The sequence below is a fragment of the Carettochelys insculpta genome, chromosome 11 (genome assembly GCF_033958435.1).
Source record: "Carettochelys insculpta isolate YL-2023 chromosome 11, ASM3395843v1, whole genome shotgun sequence".
Classification (NCBI taxonomy): domain Eukaryota; kingdom Metazoa; phylum Chordata; order Testudines; family Carettochelyidae; genus Carettochelys; species Carettochelys insculpta.
In genome coordinates, this window is record NC_134147.1 from 49115017 (window position 1) to 49127983 (window position 12967).

Consider the following 12967-nt stretch of genomic DNA (forward strand, 5'->3'; position numbering starts at 1 on the left):
GAAATGTACAGATAAGCTGTATTTCATACTTTGCCCCAGTACTTGGAGTTTAAGAATTTTTGTGCTTGTTTTTACAGATGCTGACAATGTTAAACATACAGCAGTTGCATTTTTAATTTCAGTGTCTGCCATTATCAAACAGCAGGCTGCGCGCCCCCCACCCCCATTATTTTTTTTAACTGAAAATTAAAATAGGGACAATGCTTTAAAATAATCAAATATTACCCTTTGTTCTTATTTAAAAATCATTGTTCTGGGTAAGGCTGGGGATGATGCAGGGTTCAGCGTGCAGGCTGCCTGGGGGAAGAGACAAATAGCCAGCCATCTGGGACCAGGGGAAAAGGGCCTCTCCATGACCCCTGCAGCACCAGCAGGGGGAAGGGCAGGGAATGTGCCCTGGCTGGGGCAGGTCCAGGTTTATCTGCCCTTTGCACTCCCCAGCCAAAGTGAGGAATGCAGCAAACTGTGCACTTCCCCTCACTCCCTCAGACAGGAGAATCCCCCGGTCCTGACTGGGGTGGACATGTTGCACTCCCAGCCAGCCCCTTTCACCTACTGGTGATTCTCTTTCATGTATGGTCTAGGGCAGAGGTTCCCAAACTTTTCAGCATCATGCCCCCCCTTTGCATTTTTGAGAAACCCTCCTGCCTCTTTATCATCACTAACCCCCCTTAACAAAAGGGTCAATTCGTAACTTAAAACACAGAAACGAGATAGTAAAAGGTTATTTAAAATTAAAAATAAGCACAAATAGCTTTTCTCAGCCCCTTGCGGGTGCCTGGTGCAGCCCCAGCTGGCTGGGTGCCTGAGCTCTGTGCCAGCCGCCAGAGCTGCCTGTGCCAGCCGCCTGCCCACCTGAGATCTGCGCTGCCAGAGCTGCCCGCCCGAACCCCCCACCGCCAAGGCCAGCTGCCTGTCCACCAGACACCCGCTCACCCCAGCCACGTGCCAGCTGCCACAGCTGCACACTGCCTCGTGCTGCCAGGGCCAGCCACCCACCCCAGCCCAAGTCCCATGAGCCACCCACCTGAGCCCCTCCTCTCCCTCAAAGCCAGGCACCACTATCCCCTGCTCTTACCCCATCCCCAATCTAACCCCAGCCTGCTCCAACCCACATTCAATCAGCTTTGCAGGAGGCAGCTACCTCCAGGTGGGTCTCCACTGGCTGCCTGGTTCTTATAGCAGCTGTGCCGGGTCACCCATTAAAATGGGAGAGGCTGGAGATCCAGAAGCAAAGGTCAGCTTGTTCTTCAGGTGGGGAGAATGATGGGGGGCAGGGTCACCTCATGCCCCCCCCCACCCCCGAATTTCTTCACACACACACCCCCCCCCCCGGGGCATGTGCCCCAGTTTGGGAAACCATGGTCTAGGGCAAGCAAGCCCATTCCAGGCACATCCCATTTCCTGGCACAACCAAACCCATACTTTGATGTAAGTTATGGTAAGAGGAAGCTGTGTAACAAGTTTGCATGACTAAGTTTTGAATTCTGATTGCAGGGCGTTTCAAAGTAACTGTGGCAGTTGGGATTGTGTGTCTGGAGGGTTGGAACCTTGTTTGATCAGCCTCAGAACCAGCCTTCCCCTGCATGACTAATGCGGGGAAGCCCTAACCAAAGTTGACAGGCTTCAAAAAGCCAGAGTTAGAGCGCCCAGGGGAGTGAAGCGGACAGGGGGCTGCAGACAGGGGAGTTTTACGATGGAGCGTGACGGGAAATCCACTATGGGTAGGAAGGGCTGCAACACCTCTGCCAAGACCGCTCCTGTCTCCTCCACCTGTAGTCAGACATCTTGACCAGGGATGCCTCCAACCAGACCCTGGTGTGCTTTTGCAAGGAGCATGACTTGCAATTCCTTCCTACTGAAATGCAGGCTGTGGGGCCCCATCCCTTGTGAAAGGTGTCTTGCAATGGACTCTCAGGAAGCAGGTAGGAGAGCTACAGGAGGAGGTGGCTAGGCTAAGGAGTAGCCGTATTCACAAGCAATTCCTGGACGGTATTTGGGGGAGACAGCTGAGGTTCAGGTACCTGTCCCACCACTAAAGAGTACCGACACCATCGGTGGAGGAGAGGGACACTGGCAGCTGGTGGCATAACACACACGATTGGAATATTGGTACAGAAGGGTACAACCGAAGGACAGCAGGGTAAACAGGGAGGCTGTGTTGCCTTATATATTACAATCATGCACACCTGGACTTAAAGTGGAGATGGACACAGGAGACAAAGCTGTTGAGTCTCTCTGGGTTAGGTTAAAACAGGGTGAAACCCAAGGGTGATGTCATTAGGGGTCTACTACAGACCACCCAGCCAGGTAGAAGTGGAGGATGAGACTCTCTAAACAATTAACATCAAAAAACACAGGATTTGGTGGTGATGGGGGACTTCAACTATCCAGACATATGTTGGGAAACTGACACAGACTATCCAGAAAGTTCTTGGGCTCCATGGATGACAACTTTATTTCAGAAGGTGGAAAAAGCTACCAGGGGAAGCAGTTCTAGATGTGATTTTAACAAATAGGGAGGAAGTGGTTGAGAATTTGAATGTGGAAGGCAGCTTGGGAGTAAGTGACCATGAAATCAGAGTTTATGATTCTAAGAAATAGTGAAAGGGAGAACAGCAAAATAGGGATGATGGATTTCAGGGAGGCAGATTTTGATAAGCTCAGAGCTGGAAGGTAAGGTCCCATGGGAAGCAAGACTAAGAAATAACTGAAGAGAGTTGGCAGTTTTCCAGAGACATTATTAAAGGCTCAAAGCAAGCTATACTACTGCGTAGGAAAGATAGGAAGTACAGTAAAAGATACCTTGGCTTGGCCAGGAGATCTTACAGGACCTCAAAATCAAAAAGGAGTCATAGAAAAAGTGGAAATTAAGACAAATTACAAAAGATGAACATAAGCATCAATACATGTGTGCAGGAGCAAGATTAGAAAGGCCACAGCACAAAACAAGCTAAAACTAGCTAGAGACAAAGGGTAGCAAGGAGTCATTCTATAAACACATTAGATGCAAGAGGAAGACCAAGGACAGGGTAGGCCCACTACTTAGTGAGGAGGGAGAAACAGTATCAGGAAACATGGAAATGGCAGAGGTGCTTAATGACTTTGGTTTCTGTCTTCACCAAGAGGGCCAATGTAGAAATGCCTAACGTATTGCATGTTAGCAGGAAGGGGGTAGGGGGTAAAATACAAAAAGAACACACTGAAAATTACTTAGAAAAATTAGAGGCCTGCAAGTCAGCATGTCCTGATGAAATGCATCCTAGAATACTTAAGGAGCTTAGAGAGGTTTCTGAGCCTTTAGTTATCATCTTTCAAAAGTCCTAGAAGTCAGGAGAGATTCCAAAAGACTGGAAAAGGGCAAACATAGTGCTCACCTATAAAAAGGGAAAAAACAACGACCCAGGAAACTACAGACCAGTCAGTATAACTTCTGTGCCAGGAAAGATAATGGAGCAAGTAATTAAGGAATTCATCTGCAAACATCTGGAAGAAAACAGGTCATCAGTAACAGCAAGCATAGATTTGTAAAGAACAAATCATGCCAGACCAATCTGAGTTGTTGACAGGATAACAAGTCCTGTGGATAAGGGAAAGGTAGTGGATGTGGTATACCTAGACTTCAGTAAGGCATTTGATAGGGTCTCACGTGATCTTATCAATAATCTAAGCACATACAACTTAGATGAGCCCACTATAAGGTGGGTGCATAACTGGCTGGATAACCACTCTCAGAGTAGTTATTAGTGGTTCACAGTCATGCTGGAAGGACATAAGGGGGGTTCTGCAGGGGTCTGTTTTGAGACCAGTTCTATTCAATATCTTCATCAATGATTTAAAACATTGGCATAGAGAGTACGCTTATTAAGTCTGCAGATGATACCAAGCAGGGAGGTGTTGCAACTGCTTTGAAGGATACGGTCAGAATTCAGAAAGATCTGGACAAACTGGAAGAATGGTCTGTGGTGAACAGGATGAAGTTTAATAAGGGCAAATGCAAGGTGCTTCACTGAGGAAGGAACAAAATCAACTTCACACCTATAGAATGGGAAACGACCATCTAGGAAGGAGTACTGTGGGAAGGGATTTAGGGGGGTCAAAGTGGACCACAAGGTAAATGAGTCAGTGTGACCCTGTCACAAAAAAGGAAACAATTTTGGACTGCAACAACAGGAGTCTTGTTCACAAGTCATTCTTCCGCTCTGCTCTGTGCTGATTAGGCCTCAATTGGAGTAGCGTCCAGTTCTGGGCACCACGTTTTGGGAAAGATGTGGAAAAACTGGAGAAGGTCCGGAGAAGAGCAACAAGAATGATTAAGGTCTAGAGAACAGGAGTTATGAGGGAAAACAAAGAACTGGGCTTGTTTATTTTAGAAAAAGAAGATTTAGAGATGACAACAGCAGTTTAAGTACCTTAAAGAGGGTTACAAGGATGACGGAGAAAAATTGTTCTCCTTGGCCTCTGAGGGTAGGACAAGGAATAGAGGGTTTAAACTGCAGCAAGGGAGCTTTAGGTTGGACATTAGGAAAAAACTTCCTGTCAGGGTGGTAAACACCAGAATAAAGTTACCCAGGGAGGCTGTGGAATCTCCAGCACTGGAGATATTTAAGGGCATGGTCTAGATGGTGCTTGGTCCTGCCAAGAGGGCAGGGATTTGTACTCGACCTCTCGGGGTCCCTTCCAGTTTTAGTGTTCTACGATTCTATGAAATTAGGTGGCTCTAGGTCTTACTGTTTAGAGGGAGTTCTTGGACACTCCCAGATTCTCTCAGCTATATAGTAGATAACATTCTGTCAAGCCTAATGATTCCAAGTTCAATCTGTCTGGGAGATTCCAAACAGAAGTTGCCACTCAAAACAGGAGGGAAAACATTTCCTGTGCAGCAGGACCACCAGCAAATGACCCTTGAAACCAGCCAAGGTGGAGGGCTGAGAGATCTGGAGCTTCCCAGAACTAGATGGGGAGCTCTAGTCTGAGCCAGGCATAGCCTTGTTTAATTTGCTACCTGACAGCTCTGGAGGTGGAACCATGGAGCAAAGTGGACCCCCTGCCAGACAACTCCCTCCCCTAACACTTACTGCCAATGGGGGCCAGCCTGTTCTGAGACTCTTTCTCCAGCTCTGCGTTCTTCGTCTGGGCCCAGCTCTTCCACACTTCCAGCCCTTCTTCTGGCTTCAGGGAGTTCGGAAGCAGGAGCTCAGGTGAAGGCTGGGGCTGAGGCTGCGGCTCCACTTCAGCTACCTGAACAGTTTGCGCCTGTGAAAGAAAACCCTTTCATCAGTGTTCCCCAAGATGCAACAAGCCCATCGAAAGAGGGAGTCTTGTCTCATGGCATTACAAGACGAGAACCGTCTTCTAGCCTGGGCATCAGCTCCCAAACCCCCAGCAGCGGATGTCACCATGAGGAATAGGCCTGTCACCGAGATGAGTGTGGCGTGGCATATGAACTTAGAGGGCTTTGGTGTCACACCAGTGATCTTGCATGACCAATCCAAAATATTCTCTGATCCTCAAGAACAACTGTATTTTCCACTCCAGGCAGGTATCTCAAAAGCCACCACTTCAAACTCCCCATTTTTGGTAGTTTAAGATCAGTATTGCAGAATGCCCCAGGAGTAGTTTCCAACCATTCAGCCAGACCATGAAGACCATTTATATTTTACTTAGACAAGCACAGAGAAGCAAAGAACTTCTGAGGACTAAGACCCTCTCAGAGGAATATTTTCCTCTCTTCAGGAATAAAACTGGTGAACCTACTAATTTATCAGGCCCCACTAGCTATATCATTTTTTCCCAGGCTGACAGGGGAGATTAGTTCCAATCGCATCACTTCAAAACACCCATGCTATTAGCTACAGCATTAAAGGCAGTAAAATGCACACTGAGGATTTGTCTCAGGAGCCAGGTATTTGGAGCTTCCAAAGAGACAGGCTGCCCTCCAGTGGGAGTCAGTAGCAAGGTGGCAACAACTTTAAAAATACTATCAAAACAAAAAAGCAGTCAAGTAGCACTTTAGAGACTAGCAAAATAATTTATTAGGTGAGCTTTGGTGGGACAGACCCACTTCTTCAGACCATAGCCAGACCAGAACAGACTCAATATTTAAGGCAAAGAGAACCAAAAACAGTAATCAATGAGGACAAGTCAGAAAAAAATGATCAAGGTGAGCAAATCAGAGAGTGGAGGGGTGCGGGGGGGAAGAAGAGGTGAAGAATTAGATTAAGCCAAGTATGCAGATGAGCCCCTATAGTGACTCAAAATTCCCATCCCCATTCAAACCATGTGTTAGTGCCAAATTTGAATATAAAAAGACAGCTTGGCTGTTTCCCTTTGAGTAGCAGTGCTTATTGGCTTGATCTAATCCTTGACCTTCCCCCCCCACACCCCTCCACTCTGATTTGCTCACCTTGATCATTTTTTTCTGATTTGTCCTCTTTGATTACGGTTTTTGTTTCTCTGTGCCTTCAATATTGAGTCTGTTCTGGTATGGCTATGGTCTGAAGAAGTGGGTCTGTCCCACAGAAGCTCACCTAAAATTATTTTGCTAGTCTTTAAAGTGCTACTGGACTGCTTTTTGTTTTGATAGTATATAGACTAGCACCGCTCCCTCTCCATTACTTTAAAAATACTGTTGACCAAGTTGTATTTTGTCAGAAGGGCACCTTCTCTCCACTTTACCAGCCGGGTTGCACACAGTTGCCAGACGTGTCAATGGCAGTTATGCTAACAAATTAATTTTCATAAAATGGCGCTTGTATCATCCTTGCAGTTTAAAGACACGAAGGCTCACCTTATCACTAAGATACTTTATTCTGAAGCAGTAAACACAAAAACAGCTGCAACGTTGGTGAACAACACACCAACAGATAACCCTGGGGTCTGGGAACGCTCCTGCATGCCTGCACACCGTGGTGTCCTGTTGATGGCCTATTCCATTTGCATCCTGCAAAGCAGGATACTTATAAATGTCAGTTTCACCTATGTATATATAGGAGCAGCTGGAGAGATACCTTGCAATCTGCATAGTGATATCTAGCATCTTTAATACAGTTCCTCCTTAAAAGGTCAGCTAATGTGAACCTCATTTAATCTGTCAATTGCCAAGTGTTTCAGAACAGCATATTGATACCTTATGAACAACTTTCATATTTAGTGACTGCTCAAATCAGCAATACGAAAATGACAGTTTTGCCACCAATTCAGTAAATTGCTCCCAACCCACTGAAAAGCAAGCTGTGAATCTGCAAAAGGATTCTGGAGGACCTCGCCAATATATCAGAGCCTCTACTGAGGACACAAACACTGAACGAGGAGCTGTCCTTTGACAACAGGGCCGAGGAGTCAAGGCTCTGTCACCTTAGTCTACAGACAGACTTGCTTTTACAACCTGGGCCCATCTTTGCAGTCACTATGACCTGTTCATCCAGCACTACCTATGCAGGCTGACCAGCTGTTTACAAGTCATACAGTAAGCGAAACATTTAATTCCCTTCTACACTTCCTCTTCATAGAGCTTTTGTGCTTACTTGAGCCGAAAGCAAATGGGAATAAAATAAAGCTGTAACTGGTCATTTGATTAAGGGCTATATTCTCACCCCACTTACCCCAGCATTCACAAATGCGAATTCTTAGCCAAGCCCCTTGTCACATCCATTCCCATTAGAAAAGACTGAAGGCAAGTTCACAGGCACACCCAAAAAAGGGAGAGTTGCTGCAATTAAGACAGTAAATTGCTTGATTTGGTACCACGAAAAAACCTAAAGTCAAGTGTGTTTGCGAGAGCACTTTCCCTTGGAAGCCTCCTGCAGCCGAAGCCCCTTGAACAACTGCAAAGACAACACGAGGTTTACAAGGGGGACCTCCACAGCATTACTGTCCAATGAAAAGCAAGTCTGCTATACATACCCTGGGGTTTTAGGCAACTGCATCCTACTGTTGGCTCTTCTGGTCACCTGTCAGCTGATGTTTACATAACAGCACTTAGTGGGGCAGAACCAGAGACCCAGCCCTGAATTGAAAGGGCTCCACTTTCGCCAGCAGGGAAGACAGATGAAGCTCAACTTGCCAAACTGTGATGGAGTGGGGGGAGGGCCTGTGTGAGTCAGGCTGGATGTCTGAGGCAAGCAGCAGCTCCCAGTGGCTAAGGATGACCCTGGGGCTACAACTGGCAGGTGACACCTCTGCCTGAACAAAGAGCAGGGAGGAGCTGAGCTGGGGTTTTGAATCGGGGGCAGCAGTGAGAGGCTAGGAAAAGGGAGAGCTGGAAGGCAGCCAGCCTGAGGAGGGGGAAGCTACACCCCAGAGGGGCACCCCTCGGGGTCTTCTCCCCAGGACAGGTTGGAAGGACTGTCTCTGGCTGCTAGGCTGTTGCTTCTGTGAGAAACTGGACATCTGTTGCCTAATAAACCTGCTGTTGTACCTGCTGAGTGAGAGTCTCTCCTGCCAGCGGACGGGGTGCAGTGCAGGGGGACCCCTGAACCCCATCACACAAACAAAGAACTGTCCTGCCAAGATGGGGCCCCATATGTGCAGATCAACTCTTCTACTTGAATGCCATCTCCTTTCTCCCCAGGAAACAAAGCTTTCATTTACACCCTTGTGCCAGAAGAGGACAACTGGTTATCTTCCTGTACAGACCCCACCCCCTCAGTCGCTTGGTCCAAGGGCTGGCAATCAGCCTGGCACAAGCAGCACGCCCAGGGCAGCCAACTGAATGGCTTGCTTTCCCTTTGCCGTACTCGTGGAACGCACCAGTGCTGCCAGCCAGCGGTGAGACGAGGTGCGGGGCACATCAATGCAGCAGTAGCAAGGGCACAGGGAATTCAAAGTGCAGTAAGGTCTCCAAGTACACGCGGGTTCCATCCCACGCACCCTCCCTTAAACCCGGATTTTGTGCAACTCGGGGGTTTGGCTTTTTGCCCAGCAGAACACACATTCTGCAGCTGGGGAAGCAGCGGAAAGGTGAGTCCTGGGGTGGGGGGCAGTGGAGGAGGGTTAAGCCTGGTGGTGGGTTGGCACTGTTGGAGGCAGGGGAGAGGGGTGGAGTTGAGCACAGGTAGTGAGCCAAAACCAGAGCCATGCCTGGGTGGTGAGCCAGCAGGGGCATTTGCACTGGAGCCATGGGGGGGGGGGCAGCTTGAGAGCTAGCGAGGGTGCATGTGTGTCACTGGAGCTGTGCAGGGCAGGCAGCTTGTGAGCAGGTGTGTGTGTGTGTGTCGGTCACTGGAGCTGGCAAGGGGGTGGGTGGGTGTGTGTGTCGCACTGGAGCTGTGCAGGGCGGGCAGCTTGTTAGCTGGCAAGGGTGTGTGTGTGTGGGGGTTGCACTGGAGCTGTGCAGGGCGGGCAGCTTGTTAGCTGGCAAGGGCGTGTGTGTGGGTCGCACTGGAGCTGTGCAGGGCGGGCAGCTTGCGAGCTGGCAGCGGGGTTGCGCCGGAGCCACGCAGGACAGGGGGGCCACTTGAACCACAGCCGCGTGCAGGTGGTTTAGACCGGGCGGTGGGGTGGGGTGAGATGCGTAGGAGCAGGGTCACGCACTCCGAGACCTTACTGTACTAGAGAAAGCTCTGAGGAGCTCGCTCCCCAGGAGGAGCCAGTCAAACTCCTCACACCCCTGCAGAAGGCCTCACTCTTCCCTTCTCAGTAATAAGCCAATGACGTTACTCTACTGGCATATCTAGGGGCAGGCCCCACAGGGCTCCATCATGGCTGCTTTATCAGCTCTCCTCTAAAAATGGAAGACTGCATTCCAGCTGGCCTAGAGATTTCTGGGACTAGAAGTCAAACGACTTCCCAGCAGACCAAGAACATGCAATTAGTACTAAGCACCCAACATCGCTGTACGTGTGCGCTCTCAGTGTGCAGGGGAACGCTAAGCAGAAGCGGGGAGCTATTGCTTCTGGATGTGGGGCTAGTCAGCCCATTATTGAAATACTGCTTCCAGCTGTGGAGTTCATACTTCTCAAGTGTCAACAACAGGACACAGGTCAGAAGAAAGCTACAAGAATTATTAGAGCAGGCATGTCAAACTCAAAGCCCACCTGGGGTGGCACAAACAAAAACTGATAGCTTTCGGGCCACCAAAGAAAATGAGATTATGTTCTAGGTATATTTTTATAATTTTTTGGGTCTTGTTTGACTATAATACAATAATTTTAATCAAAAATTCAATAATTATTTTTGTTTTATAATTTTAATAGTTCATAAAATTTAGTGTGTAAAATTTGCTCATAATTTTTAACAAATATACATTTAAGGTATTTATTTTAATGATATGCAACTTGTTTTGTTGAAATAAAAACAAGCAGACAGTGGTTAATCAAATAGAGGCTTCTGTGAAAATCTGAAATACTTCCTAATTGAGATTTTTTGCATAAACAAGTATTTGTGCAACATATTAATATAAAGTTAATACAATACATTGATTTTAGTTGGGAATAAAAAAATCACATTTTTTACTACTCAATACTGAGAAGCAAAACAACAGTAACATATGAATAAACTATAACAGCGTGAAATTTTCAAATTAAAACCTGCAGCATCAGTCCTAAGTATTCTTTCCAGAGAGCTAACACCATTTTTCCATTATTTTAATAGCACAAAAAGCTATAGAAAAGAGCACCTAGCGGTGATGGAAGAAAAAAAAGACAAACAACACTGATAAAAGCAGATGAGGGAGAAAAGTTAAAACGCCTGGAAGAAAGAAGGGACGGATGGTTTTGCAGCAAACATGGAAAGCAAGGTGTTAGAAGGCCTGCATTCTACAGCTAGTGCAGTACTCTCTGCACTGAGAGTTTCATCATCTCTAAAGTTGACGCTAACCTACCACACAGGAAAGTCATGAGTTACCAACACGAAAGAATGGGCTTTGACCTTTGTGGCTGGAAGGATCAGCCCGAATTAGTGTAAAGAAGCAGTATCTGAGGGGGAACGGAGCTGTACAGACTCAGAATAAAGATTAGGGCTGAGAGAAACCGATTGCCACCAGCTCACTAGAGGAACGCCCCCGATGTTACGTCACTAAGGGTGTCCTTATGTGGAACATTTCCATTGTACAGGGTTTGCTCTGATAATCATTGGGGTTGATATTATGTATTCCCCTCTCACCTTCATACAGGGTGGGTACAGCAATGAAACCCAATCCCAATCCCAAGAGCAGCCTCTCCCCCATATGGAGGTTAGAAGTTTCCCTTCCTCCTACCCCCCTTCAGTGGGCCACAGAAGACATCACAAGCCAACTTTTTCCCCAAGGGAGAGAGGAAAGGGGCACTGGGTAGCCCCCAGTAGGGGAAGGGGTGATGGAGAGAGACCCGGTCAGAACCCCACAGCTTCTGAGGCTATTGTCCAAAATCCAGAAAGCAGATTTCCTTTCAGTTCTAAAGGAGGAACACTGCCCTCCCCTGCCCCTCTTAGACCCCCTCCACCCCAATTTCTGCACTTCCTTCTCAGCCATTCCGGGGTTTACACTGCAGGGTGTTCTCCTGCCTGTCAGGCTCTTTGGGGTTTCTACTTCCCACCACCATGCAGCCTCCAATGCACCAACCCCTCAGGGCCCTTGAGGCCTGCACTGCCCTCCCCCACACCAACCCCAGGCCCCTCATGGCTTGTACTGCCCCCCGCAAGCCCCATGAGGCATGTACTGCATTCCCTCCCCATATTACTCTGCCTTGTGCACCTCTGACCCCCCTGCTCCCACCATGGCCCCCTACCTGTCACGTTCCCAGGCAGGCCCCAGTCTCCACACCTTAACAAATGTGGACTTCACCTCCCTTCTCCTTAGAGCAGTCACACTTCTCCAGCACCCACAAGCAGCAGGGGGTGGGACAAACACCAATCCCAGCTCCTTGGGCTGTTTGTATCTCGCACATGCCTACTAAAACCCCCTTAGCTCCCTGGAGACAGCCTGAGGAGCCAGGATTCATGTTGCTTGTGCATACCAGAGAAGGGTGACACACCAGGAGGCCAGCACTTAGATATTTTATTAACATCTAGTTGTGGGCTGCAAAAAAAATCCAGGGGCTGCATGTGGGCTCCTGGAGACAAGTTTGACCTGGGTGTACTAAAGGACTGGAAAAAAACAACCTGCCTTACAGCGATAGGCTAAAGCAGCTTGACCTATTTAGGTTCTCCAAGAGAAGGTTAAGAGGCAACCTGACCATGGGCTATCACAGTGCTTCCCAAAATGTGGTATCACTTGAGTCCTTTTGTGCACATGACTGAAAAATCAGGAGATGAGCACCGGGGCTATGCCAATAAAGCCCAAGTCCTGAAGGGTACATGCATGTGTTACATTTGGGAAACCCTGGTCTAAAACACAGATGGGGGGCCCGGGTAGAATCTGTTACCAGAGGGCTCTGTAATGTAGCATAAGACAGAACATCCAAAGACTAGAAGCTGAAGCTAACAAGTTTAGACCAAAAATAAGGTAGTTTTCAATTAGGGTAATTAACCTCTAGAATTTACCAAAGGGATGTGGTGTGCTCTTTAAATCAAGGCTGGGCATGCTTTTAAAAACATATGCTCTACTTCAGCCAGAAGTTATAGGTCTGATGCACCAATCATTTGGTGAAATTTTATGGCCTGTGTTATGCAGGATGTCAGATAAGAACTAACTAAGGTGGTGATCCCTTCAGCCCTTAAAAATTATAAAGGCATCCTAGCTTCCCTGAAAAGCCTCCATTTGCTTCAGCAGAGCCAGGATATCATCCTATGAAAGCCAAGGCGGCACATGGCTACTAATCTAATCTGACACATATCCAGACAGGATATTCTCACCACCACTTGCAGTCACTTTTTAGTAACACTATCTTGCTTTTGTTACTAGCACCATAAATTTAAAAAAAACTAACCACACACTTTCCTATGATAGAACATTTATGCTGGTGGATTTTGGGGCATGGGTTTTGCAATTCAGTTAGTGACATCCAAAAAGGGTTTGTGAAATGTTAAAAAGCTAAAACGTCAAAACACT

The 12967-nt window shown here is 47.6% G+C and overlaps 1 protein-coding gene across 4 annotated transcripts in view; it reads right to left on the bottom strand.

The window, feature by feature from the left end:
- QRICH1 (glutamine rich 1) overlaps positions 1-12967 on the bottom strand; it is a 45817-nt gene that overhangs the window by 7090 nt on the left and 25760 nt on the right. For all 4 annotated transcript variants that reach the window (XM_075005620.1, XM_075005619.1, XM_075005623.1 and 1 more), the window contains one exon: positions 5079-5256. In XM_075005620.1, the coding sequence (XP_074861721.1) occupies positions 5079-5256 (178 nt within the window). The remainder of the gene's footprint in view (positions 1-5078; positions 5257-12967) is intronic.